The following is a 21158-nucleotide window of genomic DNA, read 5'->3' on the forward strand; positions in this document are numbered from 1 at the left end:
AAATGAAGGTGAATGTCCAGCCATCAGGCAGGTCTGCATATTTTGTGGAAAAAAGAATTTTTCATAACTGTGTACCAAGCTAAAGAAAAATCAAATGTGACATGATGGAAATAAAAGATGGACATGAGAACATTTCAGAAGCATTCTCGCCAGGCCCACAAAATAACAAAAAAACAACATCAGCTACGACAAATGGAAACCAGGCAAAACCAATCGTTGTCAAGCTCATCGTACAAAAGGGCGGCGTGCACATGTGGGGTTAGCTGCCTGTAAGGAAAGCCACAATTCAAAGGCAAATTACCAAATACAGCGACAAAATCTATTTGGGCACTGTTCTAAATTCATATTGAAAGTAAACGATTACCCAACAACTAGACATTAGTGCGCTGATTATCATTATGCCAGAGGAAAATTTTAAAAGCCTATCCCTGTGCCTCGCCTCACTCCGTCAAGTGAAAAGACGTATACTTGGGTCACTTCTGAGCCATTTCAAAGCCAAAGGTCATTCACTACGACAATGCAGCACAAAAAGACATCAGTGTGAGCCTCCATTCATGTTCTACAAGGGACATCATCGAGTGCCTGTTTGCTCAGTTTTGACACTGCTGCTGATATGGGATTGATATCCCTCAACTACAGCCTCTGTACTCAGTTTGAGATCATGTGCCAATTCCGTTGTTTTTCCATGGCCTAGGAAATCTCAAGAAAATGAAACTACAGCATCACATCAATGAAGAAATTTGCCCTGTTGCTCAAAGACACCGCAGAGTTGCTTTTCATCTACAAGAAGCTGTAGAGAAAGTTAGAAGCACTCCTAAAACATGATATCATTGAACGCTGCACAGGCCCCATGCCATGGGTTTTGCCCATAGTAGTAGTGCCAAAGAAGGGCAGTAGCAGAACGGTGTGCATTTGCGTACACCAGGCAAACTAAGCCATCAAGAGGGAGAGACACCCTAGTCCAAACATAGCGGACATGATTATGCAGTTAAACATAGCCCAAGTGTTTTCACATCTTGACTTGAATAAAGGATACCATCAACTTGAGCTGGAAAGGAACTGCAGGTACTTACTGCCTTTTTGACTCATGTTAGTTTGTTCAGATATAAGAGAATGAGTTTTTGAGTATCTTCGACTGCAGAGATATTTCAGGACATCACTCGCTGAATAATACAGCCTGTTACACCTACTTTCAGTGATGACATACTGGTTTTTGGGAGAATGCAAGAAGAACATGGCAAAGCCCTCACACAAGTGAGACAGTAACTTGCTGATGCAGTTCTCACTTTTAACACCGCAAAGTGTGAGTTTCACAAAACCAAACTAACATTTTTGGGGCACATATTACCTGATGGGGGAATGATTCATAACCTAGACAAGGTGCAAGCACTGTCATCCACATGCCCTCCCCAAGATATTACCATACTGTGATCCTTTCTAGGCATGGCCAGTTATTGCTCAAGGTACATTTGCAGCTTTGCTACAGTGAGTGCCCCATTGAGACTTGACAAAGCGAAATGTACAGCATCAGTGGTCTCCAGAATGCGACCATTTTCATGGTACATACAAAAATAATGGTTGATGAGAGCCTGGTCGGGCTAGGGGTCATCCTTGTAAAACACAATGGCCACCCGAATGCTCAGAGACGCATTGTGGCCTATGCCAGTTGAAGACTGTCTGAAACAGTACAGGTCTTCTCTCAGCCAGAGAAAGAAAATCTGGCTGTGATGTGGGCCTGCGAAAATTGTCATGTATTCGTCTATGGAAAACGATTCACCATCATCACCATTAGCCAGGCACTGCTTATAATTTATGAAAACGAGAAGGTTAGGATTGCTCCCTTGCATCGAGAGGTGGGGGTTCAAGACTACAAGAGTACAACTATGAGATTGAGCAAAAACCAGGTAAGGATCAAAACCAGAAAGAATACTTTTCTCGAGTGCTGCTATCTCGTCACAGTTCGACCTCAAGGACAGCTGAAGCATAACTCAACTTTTCTGTGAGATCCAGCACACCGGGCGCTCTGTTTGAGGAACAAATAATCGCTGAAACTAATGCTAACAAAGGCATGACCATGATCAAAGAACTCAATACAGTGCACTCTTGGAGGAGAAATACCCAGCCCCTTGCCAATGATGTTGAATTCCAAAAGTTCAGAAATGTACAGGATGTGTTAGATGTAACCCAAGATGCCATAATACTGCAAAACTCAAGAATCGTTATACCTGGGGGGGCGCTAGAGGGCGCGCTTGCGGAATGGCTGCCTAGACCAGCAGCTCCCGCTCCTTGGACACTAATCCTGCCTTAATCCTACGCCACGGGGTGCCGTGTTGCCTCCAGGAGACCGGATTCTGCATCCAGAAGGTGCTCCCTACACTCGTCCCAAGTCTGACGTGGCTGCGATCCTCAGGGCCGGAGATACGGGCTCCCGAAAACTGCCCGACACCTGCCCTGGAGCTACATGAGGAGGGCGCTCGGCCGCCACAGCTACGCCACCCCGGGGCCTGCCACGGGGCGCCCAGGCCGCACTGAGACCTCGCCTGCCTAATCCCTCTGAGCCGGCGTGCGGTGAGAGCTGAGCAGGTAGGCGACTGCTGCAAACTCGCGTTGGGTCTCCTCCCAGACGACGCCTCACCGGTACAGAGGGAGAACTGCTCCTGCCGGGATGCCTGCTACCACGGCCCTGCCAGATCGCCGTGCCTGTCCTCCATAGCACCGCAAGCCCGGATTTGCGCGGCGCTGTCCACCAGAATCATCGACCGGGGGCCGGGGCTGCCCCATCTGTGCGGAATCCCCCTGTCGCTTCCCGCTCTGCTTGCCTGCACGGCGCTGCGCGACCTTCGAGCGCTGGAGGCGCTGGAGGCTGCACTCGGGGTGACTGGCTGCCATACCTCAAAGGCGCTGCCCGGTGAGTTGCGTTACACCCGATGGTGTCTAGTGGGGCACGCTTCCCTGGATTTGACCCTGCAACCCGTCGAGGTGCCTCGGCCTTCACATTACCTGGATACTGCGTGGCAGGTTCCTGAGGCTGCGGCTGAGTGCCCAAGACAGAACGGGCGGCCGCTGTCATCGTGCATTCGGTGGACACGTGGCGCTACTGGTGGCACCGTCCATATTACGTGACACTGCAGCGCTCCAAGCCTGAGGCCCTTCTGACCTGCAACTGGCTGCTTATCACCCGCATTGCTCTTTCAACCTTCCCTATTCTGTTTGAACTCTCACTTGCCTCTGGTCACTACCATGGGACGACCTGACACTCGCCAGCCTAAGCTGAGCTTCGATAACTCTCGCAAGGGCACTACATCGACACAGATGAACCCGGGGCCCAGCGTGCCGCCTCCACAACCTGCCCCACCTATTGCCCCTGCTGCGGACATTACCAACCTGCTACAGGAAATGCGTCAAGGATTCGCTACCGTGGTGGAGAAGGTGGACGGCGTCACAGCCCGACTGGACGCCTTGGTCCATAAAGTGGACCGCCATGAGGAACGCCTCACAACTGCGGAACAAAGAATCTCCGACAACACTGACGCCGCCGCGTCCCACGCGACACAGTTGGCGAGAATGGATAACCTCCTCCGCATCATTGCGGCAAAGAATGAGGACTTGGAAGCACGAAGCCGCCGGAACAACATTCGCATTACTAACGTGCCGGAGTCCACTGCCACGGGCAGAATGGAGCTCTATGTGGAGAAATTACTCAAGGGCTCAATCGGAGAGGAAGCTTTCTCATCCCAGTTCATAGTGGAGAGGGCCCATCGCTCCCTGGCGCCTGTGCCCCAACCTGGCCTACCACCGAGACCTATAATTGCTCGTCTTCTGAATTATCGTGATCGCGACACGGCCCTCCGAGCAGCCCGGACACAAAGATCACTGAGGTTTGAGGGCATCACATTCTCCATCTATCCTGATTTCACGCCGATGGTTCAGGATGAGCGGCGCAAATTCCTTCCAGTGAAGAAGAAACTGCGGGAGGCTCAAATAGACTATGCACTCTTGTACCCGGCGAAGCTGAGAGTTACTCACCAGGGCAAGCAATGCTTTTTCACCAACCCGCAGAAAGCCGAGGATTTCCTTAAGTCGCTCCGGAGAGCACGCAGGGACGACCATGCACCTGTGGACGAACTAGAGAACATTGATCTACCTCCAGAGCACCATGAGGACTAATGGCCTTTACATACTTCGACCTACGACTGCAACGTACCTAATCGCTGGCTGGCGCTGATTCACCATTTGGGAGATGGAGAGATACATGAGCGGCGATCTTTCTGGACATTGCACCCCAGTGGTAACGTATACCAAGGACCACTCTCTCGGCCCTAGACTCCACCGAGGGCGGTACAGATTGGAGCTATGGGCCGGATAGTGGCAGCGCGCACTTTCAGATGTACCCCTGTCGGGTATTCCCTGCTGACTTATTGTTTGTTTGGCTGTTTGCCTCTCTGAAGTTGGGGGGGAGGGGGAAGAGGGGGGGTCGTTTTTGGGGGTTTCATGGCTGCTGGCATGTTTGGGATGCTGGGGTGGGTGGGGGGAGGTTGGATTGCGTGAGGTTACCATTGCATGGACTGTGCATATATTTCCTAGCCTGGTGTGTGACTTGGCTCTTCGGGTGCGGGTGTGGATTCATGGTTTGGCCCACTTGGGCACCTTCTTCTTTACTGTCGCTATGCCCATGGCCGCTGTGAACTCGACTGCGCGACTGACATGTCTTTCATGGAATGTTCGGGGGTTGAACGATGCTAGGAAATGCAGGAATGTTATTGCCTACTTAAATAGACATCATATACAAGTTGCTATGCTGCAAGAGACACACATGCCCATACGCAGAAGCACCCCATTTGGACTGAAATGGGCAGGGACCCGCGCATTTTCCTCCTATTCGTCATATGCAAGGGGTGTGGCGATACTTGTTGCCCGTGGCGTGCCTTTCCACCGCTTTGGGGAGGAGGTGGACAGGGAGGGGCGGTATGTTTTGCTGTGGGGTAGGGTGGGACGTGACACCTATCTATTTGTCTCAATGTATGCACCGAATATTGACTCACCTGTCTTTTTTTCCACACTGTGGGGTAAAATTGTTTCAATCGGAGCACGACATGTCATCTGGGGTGGTGATTTTAATCTGGCGCTGGCGCCCTCCCTGGACAGAGCGGATGGTGTTAGTTCCTACAAGCCCCGAGCCAGGGAGGTTTTGGAGGGAGTGGTGGAGGAAGGTGGTCTGTTCGATGCCTGGCGACAACTACATCCCCACGGACGGGAGGGCACGCACTTCACACCTCACACCGGGACATGGGCGCGCTTGGATTACTTTTTGGTAACTCGAGACATCACTAAGGAACTATTGGGAGTTGACCATTTGCCCAGAACCTATTCAGATCACAGCCCTGTTAGACTGCAATTCCGAACTCCTGGATGGGACAGTCCGAGACCACAGTGGAGACTAGGCCCCGATATGCTTCTTGACGAGCTTTTTCGCACAGAGCTGGGTGAGGAGATTAGGGATTTCTTCCCTAGGAACAAGGGCTCAGTGGAGTCAGTGGAACACATATGGGAGGCTTTCAAGGTCACTATAAGGGGTTTCTGCATTTCCAAAAGCCATGGGGTCCTGCGAGATATTCTACGTACCATCACCACACTAGAGGGAGAGCTGCGTACACTAGAGATCCAAATGGCGGCGGGGGATGACCCACACCTACAGATAGCCTTTAGAGACACACTGTCCAAATATGAGGAAGAGGCTGCCAGGGAGGCGAAATACCGGGGCAAACACTGGGTGGCCCGGAGATACTGTGAAGGGGATAGGCCTGGTAAAGTGCTGGCCTCACTCACGCGTACACCACGAGAACACAACACCATATTAGAGCTCACTGATGAGACTGGCGCTGTCACTAGAGAATCGGATGCGATACTCACTGCCTTCACGACGCACTACTCGACACTATACACATCCAAGGCGGAGGCGGATGCTCCATACGCTGACTATTTGAACGAAGTAGCGCTCTGCTGGCTCAGCGATGGCGATAGGGAGTTCCTTGCAGCGCCTTTCGAGCTCGATGAGGTTCGCGAGGCCATTATGTCCCTCCAAAATGGAAAGGCCCCGGGGCTCGATGGCATCCCAGCCGAATTCTACAAAGCTTATATTGATATCATGGCACCCGTGCTTAGCGAAGTCTTCACCGAATCATTAGCTGATGGGGTATTACCCCGCTCTATGCGCGAGGTGGTTATCACTTCTCTCCTGAAACCTGGTAAGGAACCCACCTCCTGTGACTCTTACCGTCCACTCTCCCTTCTAAACTGTGATGTGAAGATCCTCGCCAAGGTTCTTGCCACGAGACTCTCACTGCTCATGACTAGAGTTGTCCAGCCCGACCAATCTGGCTTCGTGGCGGGTAGGTCTACTTCCCATAATCTCCGCACCCTTTTCTCCCTGCTTCGCTCGGTCCATCCTGATGTCCCCGTGGCGGCTGTTTTCCTGGACGCTACCAAGGCGTTCGACTCTGTCGAATGGCCCTACCTCTTCTCGGTCCTGGCCCGCATGGGTTTCCCTAAACTGTTCTTAGCCTGGGTGCGCCTCCTATACACGGATCCCACGGCGAGAGTACTGATAAATGGGAAACTGTCGCCACCCATCAACCTTACGAGGGGCACCCGCCAGGGGTGCCCGCTCTCGCCTCTATTATTCGCTATTGGGGTTGGACCACTAGCGTGCCGCCTGCGCCAGTTACACCGAGCGGGAGCGGTACAATGCTTGCAGCGGCAAATCGATGTGTCCCTCTATGCGGATGACATCACACTATACGTCAAATTCCCGGATCTACACCTTAACCCCCTACTTCGTGAGTTCGTCCTTTTTGGAGGAATGTCCGGTGTTCACATCAACTGGTCTAAATCGCAATTTTTTCCCCTTACTGATGCGATACGCGACTTCCCACTAGATTACCCGTTGGTGTGGTGCCGAGATGATCTTCGCTACTTGGGGATCCGTGTGGCGCGAGATAAGGATGAGACGCTCCGCTCCAATTATGGAGTAGCCATAACCAAACTGGCTGCCTCCGTCGATAGGTGGATCACGTTGCCTCTCTCCATGGCTGGCAGGGCCTCCCTCATAAAAATGGTAATATTGCCCCGTTTCCTGTACTTTTTCCTCAATATCCCCTACTACCCTGGTGCCTTCTTTTTCAAGACACTCCGCGCGGAACTGCGCAGACTCTTTTGGGGTGGCAAATCCCCCCGATTAAAATGGTCCACATTGACCCTTCCCTATGACCAAGGCGGCTTCGACATCCCTGATTTCGAAGCATACTACCTGTGCGCACAAGCGCATTTTGCCAACCACTGGTTGGCTCCTACTCCCTTCATGCCACACATAGCGGTGGAAGACTGGATAGCACACCCACTTCCGTTGAACGGCCTGATACACTGTCCCGAGACTTCCATCACTACTTCGAATACCTCGGTCTCCTGCACACTAGATGCGTGGCGACGCATCGCTCGGCGGCTGCACTGCACACTGCCCTACTCCCCTAGACTTCCTCTTGCCTATCACCCGCAGCTTGCCTTGTTATCGGAACTGGGGTTCCGGCAGCTCTGTGACAAGCTCCATATCACCTGCTGGGGAGATCTGTTTCACAACGGACTTTTCAAATCGGCTGAACTTTTTTTCAAAACGCAAGCACACACGCCCCTTGAACTCTTTTACTATATTCGACTGCGCGCTGGGATGCGAGACATCCTTCCCGATTACCCTGCTGAACCTGCGACCTTGCCACCGCTACACTACCTTTTGGAGTCACAGGATGGGACCCATTTGGTCTCTGGGCTCTACCGCCAATATCGCGGAGCTGCTCCTTTACCGATCTCTGCTGCCCGATCGCACTGGTCAGCGGAACTCGACACTGATGTCTCGGACGACCAATGGAAGTACTGCTGTACATTGACTTCCCGCATTTCTGCCAGCTGCAGGTTGAAAATTATACATTATAAATTCCTGCAGAGGATTTATTACACACCGGTCCGGAAATACAGGTTCGGGCTGGCCGATAGTGACCGCTGTGAACGATGTAGAGCCGAACATGCTGACTTTCTCCACTTGGCATGGTCCTGCCCCCAGGTTGCTGACTACTGGCGACAGGTCATCGAGGCTGTTGCGGAGATGGTGGATGAGGAGATTCCTGCGGACCCTCTGGTAGCCATCCTTGGATATACCAAGCACTTATCTAAGGGATGCAGAAAATTCGCCGACATAGCATTCCTCTTGGCCAAGCGACGTGTTGCTTGCCGTTGGAGCAGAGGCAGAGCGCCCAAGTTCAAAGACTGGCTAACTGACTTAACATATTGCCAAGACCAACATACCACTTTTTCTGAATTATTGCCTCTCACAAGTAGACCTAGGAACATTTGGGATCCACTAGTACACTACTTGCTTAAACGCTCAGACGATGATGCACAATCGGGCGATGAGCCTACCACTTCCCAATCACAATAACCTTTTTTACTACATTTTGATTCGTGACCATGGAAGAAGCGTGCTGCCTTCCTCCACTTGACGGGCCTCTCTGCCCCTGCTGTCTCCTCGTAGAGCGAATGGCCCCTGCCTAAACAGTGCTGCCCCCTCGCCCCTTCCTGTGCCTATGCTCCCTCCCTGCCATGTAGACGAAGGGCCCCCCCCCCTCTGGGGAGAACTATCCTGCATACTCCGTAGATTCTGGCACTGTCACCCCCACGAACTGCCAATATACTAGGAATTTGAGCCCGGGACAGTCACCTCCCCACACGACAGCACCTAGCAGAGCCGCCACGCTACACCACTACCATACATTATCATCGCACAGTCATGCACTACCGCTTAGTTGTAACCTCGTTGGGATGTTCTTTTGTTTCTTATTTTCCATACTACAAAAAAGTAGTGAGACTCTTCTCTCGCTCACAAAAAAAAAAAAACCTGTTCGACTGCTGCTCATCCTTACTTGGCCTGCTTCACCGGACGCTGCTGAGACGCTATATATCTCTGTAATGTGCCGCCGGGCCCCCGGGATGCCGGCTACAAGGCTGTGTATTGTTACTCCTCTATTGCTGCCGGCCTCCGGGTTGTGGGCGCCTCAAGCTGTGTATCCTACTGTACTTTCCTCAATAAAGCAGATTTGAACACCCAAAAAAAAAAAAAAAAAAAAAAAAAGAATCGTTATACCTGAAAGTCTAAGACAGCAGGTCATTGAACTGGCTCATGAACGACACTATGGCCACTATGGGAGCCCTAAGAGATCGATTGTGGTTCCCTCAGCTAGATAAACGAGTTGAGTAAGAGCTGAAAGTGTGCCACATATACAACAGCTTGTCCCCCAAGGTAACTCAGCACCCAGTGACAATGTCTGACCTTTCTGCCCAAGCCTGGGAGAGGATCGCAGTTGATTTTTTGGGGCCTTTAGGAAATGGACACCATGTCATGGTGGTCATAGACAACTATTCACATTTCCTTTCATTGAAGACTTATCTTCGACAACCCATTACGAAGTCATAGAATGGCTTGATGACATCTTTGCAACATAGGGCAGCCCCAAAATCCTCAAATATGACAACGGCCCACCCTTTAACAGCAAAGAGTTCAAAGAATTTGTTGTCCGACTTAATGTCAAACACCAAAGGAGTACATGGCCCCAGGCCAATGGTGTAGTGAACGATTCATGGGAACCCTCAAGAGGGTCATTCAATGAGCGTCCATGGAGGGAATCGATCTGAAATCAAGTGATTTGTCAGGCCTTCCGGGCCTATCGATCAATTCCTCACTCCACAACTGGTGAGAGTCCACCCACCTTGCTATTTGTGAGAGGTATCAAAACAAAATTATCGCAATTGGTCCCGGACGGTCAGTGAACACTGACAGGGTTAAAGACACCAACGCGACTCGGAAAAGGAAAAACAAAAATGTATGCAGATCAGCATCGCCATGCCCAAGAGACAGTCTTTGACAAAGGAAACTGGTTACTGGGTAAGAAGAAACAAAGACAGAAAATGGAAACTCCTTTTGCCACAGGTTGTGGCGTGGATGGGATGAATGGTGACAGCACATCATCCTGGACAATTCATCACTCAGGACACATCATATTTCATATGCCTACGAGTCACTAAACCGTGCATGAGGCAGCCCCTCCAGCAGGTCCAGCTCAAGTGCCTAAGCCTATATCACCGTTGCCCGATAAGGGTGTACCTTGATCATCTCGCTCACCTGAGCTGGCAGATAAGTGCAAGCATCTCTCTGACTAATTGAGGAAATGTTGTTCTAGTGATGTCTGCTACTTTTCATTTAACAAAGGGTGAGCATATTGATGTCATGCGCACTAGGACCGTTGTGGTTCTGGGCGGACTTTGAAGAGGAATTAAGTTATGCGATTGGAGGTGTAAACATGTGGTTAATGTGAAGTATGATGTAATGTGCAATGTATGAGTGTATGCTGAGGAATAAAGAAATGTTAGACTGCAACTACTGTGTGGCGTATTTCATTTACAAGCTCCAAGACTGGGGAAAACGCTACAGCCAATTTTATTGCCATTGCATAATTTGTATTTTCATTGGAAGGCATTTCATTATTAACATTATTGTTATGTGAACCAGTTTACAAATGAATCTTCGTTGTCAGGTGTTTCATTGTTCATTGTTCCTATTTTTTATATGTATGTATTTCACTGTAAGCTTTTTCTTAGGCATTTCTTCGCCATTTTACTAGTTCATATTATTGTGTCAGAAGAGGCGGGCTTTTAATTTGCTTTTGAAGACATTGACGGTGTGTGCCTTGCTAATGTCTGAAGGAAGGTTATTGCAGAGGCATTTTACATAGGGCCTGTGATACATTAAGGCCATTCTAAGCAGCTGCCTTAAGGTGCAATACAATTGGGTAAAAACTGCGCCATTTTGAAACACAAGATTTCAAAACCAGCTTTGATGCAGAATGAAAGAGAACATCCAAACGGCCAATGTCATTTGATCTGGGGTCGCCAAAAATCCTTGCATCGAAGCCTCGTGTAGATGAGGTCGCCATTACTTTTATATTCGTTATTTGTGTGCAGCAAGCTAAAAAAAGCGCAATACGTTTTTTTAAATTTTTTATCTTGGAGGCATATGGGTGTAAATCCTTCTAGGTAGACTTATATGAAGCACAAGAACTTATTTGAGAATTTGGCTTTCATGGATGTCAGTGGAGGCTTTTGGTTGCAATGTTAGTGTGAGACCATGGATCAAATAATCCGGGCTCCGTTAACTTAATCTCACTTTAGAGGATCAACATTTTTATTTTCTGTTTTTTTTTAAGGATACTACAATATTGTACATTTTCTTAACACCTTCAAGTGATAAAAGACAGATTCATTATCATTTTGGACTTGGGTTCAAGAGAGCAGTTACTATCCGTTATTAAGCCAAATTGATCTACCATGGTGACCGGAGATAGACAAGGACTCGATTATGCGTGTCAAATTTCCTCTGATCAGTAGGGTTCTTGTTTCCCACCAACAGAATCTCTCTTTTGGTTGGATTCAATAATAGGTAGTTTATTTCCATCTAATAATAAATAGCCAGCATACAATTTCCAACGTTCACTTTATTGGTTTTGTACAGCAGTTTCTACTTAAAAATTAAATTAATATAATCAGTATGGTAAGCAGGCAGATATTAAATACAACTAGAGAAAAGGCTGAACCTTATGGGGCTCCACATGTAACAGAGTAGTGTTTAATGAGACATGGGCAAGGCAAATGTCCTGAGACATCACCCTGCTCTTCTTCCAACCATTTTTAGTCTCAGTATTAGCATATAATGGTTGACTGTGTAGAAGTCTGTGGACTGATCCAAAAAAATCACTGGTTGTCCATTGTCCTCTTCTAACCACAGCTCATTGACAATAGACATAAAGATTCCTTCTGCACTGCAGCGTGGCCTAAATCTATCCAGTCTTTTATCCAATATACAGCTTCACTCAATGCAAGATTGAATCTTTCTAATCATGGCATTCTCAAGATACTACCCAGAGAAGGCAAGTTAAAAACTGGAAGATACTATGTTAGATCTGAAGGGTCCATTTGTTTTTTTTTAACAGTGCCAGAATCAATGCTTTCTGATTGACCTACATGTTATCCCTAATTAATTAATATAATAAGTCATTAGCTCCAAAGGCAACCTATAAGCAATTGACTGTTGGCTACCTCTTTAAAGATGCTCTGTGGTGTTATATATTTCAAGGAGCTCAAGACTTTAGTCTTAGCTATAAGTATTTCAAACTGATCATAGAAAGTGGTCCAGTATCTGAAATATGTGTTCTAGGTATCCCATTAGCCCCTAGGACAGTCCCAATCTTCTTACTCGATAGCCTGCTGTAGGCTAGATCTCCTTATGAATGTGACACCTCACACAACCCATGGGAGTGGTCCACAGAATTTTGAGCCAGCTTGCAGATTTTGTAATGGTTAAAAATGTTCTGGCTAGTGGAAAAATATACTTTATTGCCTTCCCTAGCTGAGAATAGTAAAAATAGGGAGGTTTAGATGGTGTACTATGATCGGTCACCCTCTACAAGGTCTTGTCCTTGTAGAGGGTGACCCACCATAAAGTTTATTTTTTCCACTAACCAGAGAATTTCTAACCATTGCACACTTTTTTTCTCAATCCCAAGTACTACACATAATCACCAACCACAAAACACAGTGCTCCCGTGTCTACGTAGGTCGTAGCACGCTCCGTCCCGTAGAGGGGCAGGAAGACCCCAATGATGAAGCATGACACTGAATCAGATTTCAGTGTGTGAAGGGTATTTAAAAAAAATTTAAATATTGCCCTTCCTAAATTAGGAGAAGGTGCTTTTATCTTTTTTATGACACCATCATTTACGTAGCACTTTAATATGATTAACACCTAAAATAAGAATAGCACACACATATGCACGTATATATCCATGTATTATAATTTCTCCACAGAGCTACTGTGTTGGTTTTGGTGGCTTATTAGAAACTTAATGAGGTGATAATCAGTCCAGCATACTAGGCAACGGTTTATACCTTGATCACCTATTCCTCACTGGCCAGTATTAAATCTAGCATACAGATCCTAACTTATGTAGGGTCCATAAGTCTTTGCGGAACCAGTCCCTCTAAAACGTTTTTTATGCTACTTACAGTCACTGTCAACCTCAGCTGGAGAGACCAACTCATTGACATCTCCTATTCAGCGTTTGCCAGGGGGTGCTGCTTTGGGTGGCGCCGGCGGTACTTCGAGTGATCATATTTAAACTGATAACCCTGGATGGGCACCATGTGGTGGTGGATGGTAGGCTGGATGGTGCACTGTTCAGGTTAGTTGTGCTTTATGCTCCTAACACTGGTCAATCACAATTCCTAGACAGCCTAGCTCACACAATGGTACAGGATTTAAACGCACCGAGTATATGGGGCGGGGAATTTAACTTCAAGCATGACACTGCAATCCATAGATTGACCCCTCTGTTGCAGGCTGCTTTGGCAGTCCTAACCATCCATGAATCACATTTCGAGGGAATATTCATATTGCTACCCGGTTCACCTACTTCACACCAGAAATTACCTCCTTCTCTGTGGCCCCAATAAGGTTACAGTTGTCATTGGACAATGCATATCTAGGATGACAGCCCTCTTAAGATGACGATACACTGGGCAGGCAACAAACTCCGATACCCACATGGAGGTTGCACACACAGGTCATGCACGAAGACACATTCTGAGAGACCTTGGACACACACATTACCCAATAATTTGAGGACAACAATGGAACAGCAACTGAATCTGGGGTGGAGTAGAACACCTTTAAGGTGGTCATGCGGGCCTAAACATCAAGACATAGTTCGGCGTGAAGCCTACCCTGCCATGCGCGATCAAGTAGAACTTCATACCCCAGGCAAGGTGCAGACGGGAGAGGGCAAGGCACATTTGGACGAACTTAGAGCCAACCATAGCGAACTCATGGAGAGGCCTGGGAAGCTATACTACGCAGAATACATAGGCAAACAGCATGCAGAGTGAGACACAGCATGGCTAATACTGGCTTGGATGCTGCACTCAGAAGTGGATAGACCACAACTGAATGCCATTCGAGCCCAGACTGGAGATATTCTCAATGCGCAGGGTGATATTATTACAGTATTTTTGACTATTCCAGCTACCTGTATCATGAGAGAGAAAGACACAAGGAACCAATATTACAGTGCTACCAAGACAGCCTGCCAATCCCATGCTTGTGTCTCCTACAGCGTCACTCTCTCGATGAATGGCAATCGATCGCAAAGTCCACGACGTGATCGACCAGATGACCTGTAATAAAACCCTATGGACAGATGGGTTTTGTGTGGAATTTTACACAACCTATAAGGCAACCCTAGTCCCGCAGTTGTTCCATATGTGTGTATTTGCTAAGGACAGGGGCGCATTACTGTCTTCTCTGAGAGAGGCGATAATCGTAGTCCTCTGTAAACCGGATCATGACCCAGTGAAGGTGCGCTCCTATCGCCCACTTTCTCTTCTCAATATGGAATGCAAGTTCCTTGGGAAGATAATCTTCAATTGGCTGCTGTGACTTCCTACGTTGGTACACCATGCTTTACATGTTTCTCAATCTGAGGAGCTTTTTCTGCCTTTTGGAAGAGCACCCTCCCACGACATCCCCATACGTGGGGCTCTCCTTAGACATTGAAAAAGCCTTCAACACACTGGACTGGCCTTTTCTTCAGATAGTATTACTTAGAATGGGCATAGCACCTGAGATACTATGTTGGATCGATTTCCTGTAGACAGAACCAGTTGCCAGAGCGCACACAGGCAGAGACGTCTCTGTGAACTTTCAGGTGAACAAGAACACCAGAAGGACTGACCACTCTCACCAACCCTATTTGCCCTAGCAATGGAACCACTGGCGGGACAGTTCTAACAATGAGGCCCACAGTGGGGGATACCAAGTGGTGATACATGGGAGGCAATTTTGCTTTACGCAGATGATGCCCAAATCAGTCTCAGAGACGTTCATAGAGACATATCCCGAGTGATGGAAATGCTGGAAGAGGTTGGAGTGGTCTCTGGCTTAAGACTGAACTGGACTAAATCTTGACTCTTTTCTTTCAACTAGAATGGGAGGACATCAGCACCTGGGGTTACCATGGCAATATAATCCTTTCTGCTATCTGGGGGACAACGTTTACCATTCGGATGACGACCTGGTGCAGGCTAACCTGGGGGCAAGGATGGCTGGTGTGCATAGCCCATTGCCATTCTGGAAGTCTTATCTGCTCTCCCCATTGGGTAGCGTTGCAATGGCGAAAATGCTAATACTAACCCGGTTGTTCGTCCACTTTATCAGCGCTTCTGATCCCCCTCGCCTGGTGCTACTTTCAGATCTCAACACCATCCTTTCCGGGGTCTGATATGGGGTAAGGGGAGAATGCGAGTGGCTCTCCACAAATTGTATGCTACGTTGGTGAAAGGGTGGCTTAGGGCTCCACATTATGAGCTGTGTGCGGTGGCACAGGTCAAGTGCCCCATGTGCTGGTGGTCAAACTCTCCCAACCCTCAGCAGTCAATGGTTACGCAAGCCAGTGGCGGTCGAGTTATACTAAAGTAGCTTATGGACCTCCAAAGAGAGGCTCCGAATGCAGGATGTCTCGTCTAAGAGGCCAAACATTGTTGCCGTGTATGTAAAATAGAGGCTCGGTCCCACACCATATGCGCCATCCCTACCCACTCCCTGCATTCGTAGAGTGGCAGTCTGGCACAATAGAAGACCGTCGACGAAGGCAGATATTATTAAGATAGGTGACTTTTATGAACACAAAACTCTGCTGACCTTTCAGGATCTCAGGGAGTGTTACAAGCTTAATGAGGGTCAGTTCTTGACCCATAATTCCCTGATGGCTGTGATCAGGGACTTGACTGCACGAAACCATGATTTCTTTAACTGTGCTATTGTTACTGGAGCATGGAGCAGGTAGGTGAGTAATTACATTACTCTACAAGGAGTTGCTGGAATTCTGTAGCCTGACCCTAAACACCCTAAGATAAATGGGCTCTATTGCTCAGGCAGGAGTTTATGGATAGGCAATAATCCCTTGGTCGGTTCAGAGGGTCTCTAGAGAGCCACGACTGAAAAACATGCAGTTCAACTACCTACATCAAACATATCTAACCCCCACACGGTTACACCTTATCTTCCAAGGAATAGTCTCGCTGTGGCCTCGGTGTATATGCCCAGAGGCAGATTTTCACCATTTAGTGTGGGCCTGCCCGTAGATTGAATGGTATTAGATGACAGCAGTGATGACACTTATGGACATAATGGACCAACTCCTACAGGTAGACCCCTTACAATCCCTACTGCGGCTGACTTCCCATACACGAGGAACAAATACATCACAAAGTTCATTCTGCTGAAGCACTATATAGGGATGGCGTGGAAGTCTGCATGGGCTCCTGAACTGTCCCTGTGGCTTAGGGATCATAGGGATCTTGTTAAATGGACAACCAGTGAGACGGCAACTGCGCTGGTGCCTGAATGTGACGCTTGGGAATATACCTGGACAAACTAAGGGCAAAGACAGAAGAACAATCACCCTGAGGTATGGCCCATATTGGTTGATGGCCTACCTTATGCAGCCATTGGTGGTGGAGGGATGAACTTCCCTGTTGACTGTAGACAATACACTGACTATACACCTGTATTAGCCTTTGCAACACTGTGCCACCCACCACCTCCATGCATTGTATACAATTACACCTTCCTCAGCGAGCTCATAGGGATGGACGGGGTCCCCATTTCCCCCCCACTCTAAACTTAGATGACATTAGGCATCGCAACCCCCTACATGGCACCAACTGGTGGATTGTACATAATAGGCACTAATGGTTATGCCTCAAATGAGCGCTGGATAACTGTTGTTTAGTTACTATGAAAATCTGTAGTATTTCCTATGAGTAGGAGGCCCAGACGGCTCTATCTGACTACCGATAAAGCATACAGGCCCTGGACACTGGAACAATGGATTGTTCGTATCAGGAAGCCTGAGACACTTGATTACCTATGGAGTCCTTTGAGACAGAAACTTATACTGTGCAATTGTTCTTGTTTCTCAATGAACCCAATTACACTATTGAATGTATAAGTTGATACATGTTGGAAAATGCCATAAAGAACTACAGAAGAAACAAATGACAGCCACTGGCTTCTGCCTAAATGTTAAAGACCCCGTATTTGCTGTAGACAGGTGATGGTCAATACACATGATGGAAATGCTCTGCAATCATGGCGGAAATACTGTTTTAAATGAGCATGCTCTCCATCTCTCCCTCTTCGAGGAGTTTGAAGGCTTTAGTAATCATTCGTACTTGAGAGTATGTGTAATGCAGATACTGGTACATCCAGTTCCCTTCTTATAATGCTAATACAGTATTTGGAAGGAGCAGGAAAAATGTCCATATATAGAAAAGTTGTCTGCACCACATTCTCACCTGACAGGTTTTAATCCATGGTTGGCAAGAGTGTAGCAGCCCTAGACTTACCTGCCAAACTTCCATCTGCTTAAGGCACAGGTATATTAACCACACACTCACCTGTCAAGCTTCATCCACCAGAGGGTGCAGGTGTGTTTACCACAGACTCACCTGTCTAGCTTTGACTTGCGGAAAGCACAGGTGTAGTAATCCATGGGCTTGTTTGGGACCCGCTCGTACATGGGATTGGGGATGTACAGCTTCTTCAGAAATTCATCTGATGTGTTTCTGTCTGGATTGGGTTGCGCCTTACAAGATAAAAGATAGTATTAAACCAGGATTTCAGTTAAGATTGACACAAAAACCTCAAAATGGCATTGCAATGACAAAAACTAGATTATACTTCCACAATAATGTGAGATTGAATGTGTTGTCAGTGATCTGTCACATACTGTACGGATCCCTGTATCCCTCATCAAGAGAAATAATTCTCCTGAGGCTTTTTTAAACATGGAAGGTTCCTCACTGAAAATGAGCATACTCTGAATTTTCACTGGTGGGTTGATTCTGGGGAATAAGCTCTTAATAAAGGACTGTAGTGGGCGGCTTGGTGTGTCAAGATCATCAAGAGGAAAATTTTGTTCCTACCACAGAAATGAAGCTACTGCCACCAGCCATGTGAACTGAACAGCCACATGTAAACGCTTAAAAATAACCCTCCCCAATATCTTTACAGAACTGTCCAACAAGGAAATGGCCCTATAGCATTTCGATGATTCCCTGTCTCCTTTTTTAAAAATATGTACAATAGTAGACAGGGCCCAAGACTCAGCCATTTTATGACACAGCGAGTTATTAAAAATAATCACAAAGAGGGGTCCCCAGAGATCAATGTTACATTTAAAACCAGCAATCACCTATGGAACTGAAGCCTTGAGAGGTAAATACCCTAAGATTCTAGACAGCACACTAGTCAAGGCTTACAGACTTATATTTAACATTAAACTACTCCTAAGTGGCACAGATCTGGTTGGAGTTCGGTCTTAATGAAACAGTCCCTGGCAAGACATAGTGCATTCATTGTGAGCTGGCATAAGATCAGGAACACTGCTCCAAACACCCTAAATCACCTTTTATGGCCAGAGCTGCAGCATCGGAGCATATCATATGCCAGAAACTTTCTCCAGGTATCCCTTGTAAACACCGGGCTGTCTCAGGCCTGGAATATCCCAACCAGCCATGCCATTTTCAAAAAACTTGTTTGGAAATCAATAAAAAGCCTCTCACTGGTAGAAGACAAGGCCGCATTCTCAGCCCGCACTCACGCCTGGGTGACGATCAATGAATACCGATCGCTTACCCATCAAAAATACTTCAGCCTAGGTTACCCAAGAGTAAACACAACAGTGATGGACAGAATGTGGATCAATGTCACACATTCACCCCAGTCCAAAGATCTGGGCCCAAATCCATCGTTTTTCCACTCCACACCACCCTGGGTTAGACAATGGCGATATGCAAATCAGCGCTGACCCTGTGCCCCATGGGAACAGTCCAGTCCGAACTACAAAAGCCATGTCCTTCCCAGAACGGAAACAAGCATCCGAGGACCGGCCCGGTTTCGAGGTAACACCTCTCATCAGCCCGGCTAGCTTGATTCCAGTGGTGTGGAGTGCCTGGGACTCACGTCTGAGCATCCCCAGTACACTTAGAGCGGTAACTGTAAACACAACAGTGATGGACAGAATGTGGATCAATGTCACACATTCACCCCAGTCCAAAGATCTGGGCCCAAATCCATCGTTTTTCCACTCCACACCACCCTGGGTTAGACAATGGCGATATGCAAATCAGCTCTGACCCTGTGCCCCATGGGAACAGTCCAGTCCGAACTACAAAAGCCATGTCCTTCCCAGAACGGAAACAAGCATCCGAGGACCGGCCCGGTTTCGAGGTAACACCTCTCATCAGCCCGGCTAGCTTGATTCCAGTGGTGTGGAGTGCCTGGGACTCACGTCTGAGCATCCCCAGTACACTTAGAGCGGTAACTGTAAACACAACAGTGATGGACAGAATGTGGATCAATGTCACACATTCACCCCAGTCCAAAGATCTGGGCCCAAATCCATCGTTTTTCCACTCCACACCACCCTGGGTTAGACAATGGCGATATGCAAATCAGCGCTGACCCTGTGCCCCATGGGAACAGTCCAGTCCGAACTACAAAAGCCATGTCCTTCCCAGAACGGAAACAAGCATCCGAGGACCGGCCCGGTTTCGAGGTAACACCTCTCATCAGCCCGGCTAGCTTGATTCCAGTGGTGTGGAGTGCCTGGGACTCACGTCTGAGCATCCCCAGTACACTTAGAGCGGTAACTGTAAATACAACAGTGATGGACAGAATGTGGATCAATGTCACACATTCACCCCAGTCCAAAGATCTGGGCCCAAATCCATCGTTTTTCCACTCCACACCACCCTGGGTTAGACAATGGCGATATGCAAATCAGCGCTGACCCTGTGCCCCATGGGACCAGTCCAGTCCGAACTACAAAAGCCATGTCCTTCCCAGAACGGAAACAAGCATCCGAGGACCGGCCCGGTTTCGAGGTAACACCTCTCATCAGCCCGCCTAGCTTGATTCCAGTGGTGTGGAGTGCCTGGGACTCACGTCTGAGCATCCCCAGTACACTTAGAGCGGTAACTGTAAACACAACAGTGATGGACAGAATGTGGATCAATGTCACACATTCACCCCAGTCCAAAGATCTGGGCCCAAATCCATCGTTTTTCCACTCCACACCACCCTGGGTTAGACAATGGCGATATGCAAATCAGCGCTGACCCTGTGCCCCATGGGAACAGTCCAGTCCGAACTACAAAAGCCATGTCCTTCCCAGAACGGAAACAAGCATCCGAGGACCGGCCCGGTTTCGAGGTAACACCTCTCATCAGCCCGGCTAGCTTGATTCCAGTGGTGTGGAGTGCCTGGGACTCACGTCTGAGCATCCCCAGTACACTTAGAGCGGTAACTGTAAACACAACAGTGATGGACAGAATGTGGATCAATGTCACACATTCACCCCAGTCCAAAGATCTGGGCCCAAATCCATCGTTTTTCCACTCCACACCACCCTGGGTTAGACAATGGCGATATGCAAATCAGCGCTGACCCTGTGCCCCATGGGAACAGTCCAGTCCGAACTACAAAAGCCATGTCCTTCCCAGAACGGAAACAAGCATCCGAGGACCGGCCCGGTTTCGAGGTAACACCTCTCATCAGCCCGGCTAGCTTGATTCCAGTGGTGTGGAGTGCCTGGGACTCACGTCTGAGCATCCCCAGTACACTTAGAGCGGTAACTGTAAACACAACAGTGATGGACAGAATGTGGATCAATGTCACACATTCACCCCAGTCCAAAGATCTGGGCCCAAATCCATCGTTTTTCCACTCCACACCACCCTGGGTTAGACAATGGCGATATGCAAATCAGCGCTGACCCTGTGCCCCATGGGAACAGTCCAGTCCGAACTACAAAAGCCATGTCCTTCCCAGAACGGAAACAAGCATCCGAGGACCGGCCCGGTTTCGAGGTAACACCTCTCATCAGCCCGGCTAGCTTGATTCCAGTGGTGTGGAGTGCCTGGGACTCACGTCTGAGCATCCCCAG

The 21158-nt window shown here is 48.3% G+C and overlaps 1 protein-coding gene across 1 annotated transcript in view; it reads right to left on the reverse strand.

Annotated features, from left to right (window-relative positions):
- ANO7 (anoctamin 7) overlaps positions 1 to 21158 on the reverse strand; it is a 221107-nt gene that overhangs the window by 90809 nt on the left and 109140 nt on the right. The window contains exon 5 of the mRNA XM_078640414.1: positions 17659 to 17795. Coding sequence (XP_078496540.1) covers positions 17659 to 17795 — 137 coding nt within the window. The remainder of the gene's footprint in view (positions 1 to 17658; positions 17796 to 21158) is intronic.

The sequence above is a fragment of the Lissotriton helveticus genome, chromosome 5_1, assembly GCF_964261635.1.
Source record: "Lissotriton helveticus chromosome 5_1, aLisHel1.1, whole genome shotgun sequence".
Classification (NCBI taxonomy): Eukaryota; Metazoa; Chordata; class Amphibia; order Caudata; family Salamandridae; genus Lissotriton; species Lissotriton helveticus.